This window comes from Egretta garzetta, unplaced genomic scaffold (assembly GCF_000687185.1).
Source record: "Egretta garzetta isolate BGI_Z169 unplaced genomic scaffold, ASM68718v1 scaffold396, whole genome shotgun sequence".
NCBI classification, from domain to species: Eukaryota; Metazoa; Chordata; class Aves; order Pelecaniformes; family Ardeidae; genus Egretta; species Egretta garzetta.
In genome coordinates, this window is record NW_009259861.1 from 56,839 (window position 1) to 57,142 (window position 304).

The following is a 304-nucleotide window of genomic DNA, read 5'->3' on the forward strand; positions in this document are numbered from 1 at the left end:
GATGCGGGTCCCCACCCCCTGCCAGGCGCTCCCCGCCTCCCCCAGCACCGCCAGCTCCCGGAAGGTCCGGTTCACCTGCACAGGGCATGGGGTGAGGCAGGGCCGGGGCGAGACCCCTCCAGCCCCCCTGGGGTCCCCCGCTCACCTCAGCCATGACGCTGTCAGGGCCGGGGCCGGGCGGCGTGTACAGGATCTTACCCATGAAGAGGGGCTTGATCCCCCGCCAGAAGATCTGCGAGAGTGGGCTGGACTCCAGACTGTGGACCAGCTCTTGGCAGAAGGGACCTGGGCAGGGGCAGAGCCG

The 304-nt window shown here is 70.7% G+C and overlaps 1 protein-coding gene across 1 annotated transcript in view; it reads right to left on the reverse strand.

Moving 5' to 3' along the window:
* ABCA7 (ATP binding cassette subfamily A member 7) overlaps window positions 1–304 on the reverse strand; it is a gene marked incomplete at its 3' end in the record, with an annotated part of 16,746 nt that overhangs the window by 11,628 nt on the left and 4,814 nt on the right. Inside the window, 2 exon segments of the mRNA XM_035895603.1 lie at window positions 11–75; window positions 146–285. Coding sequence (XP_035751496.1) covers window positions 11–75; window positions 146–285 — 205 coding nt within the window.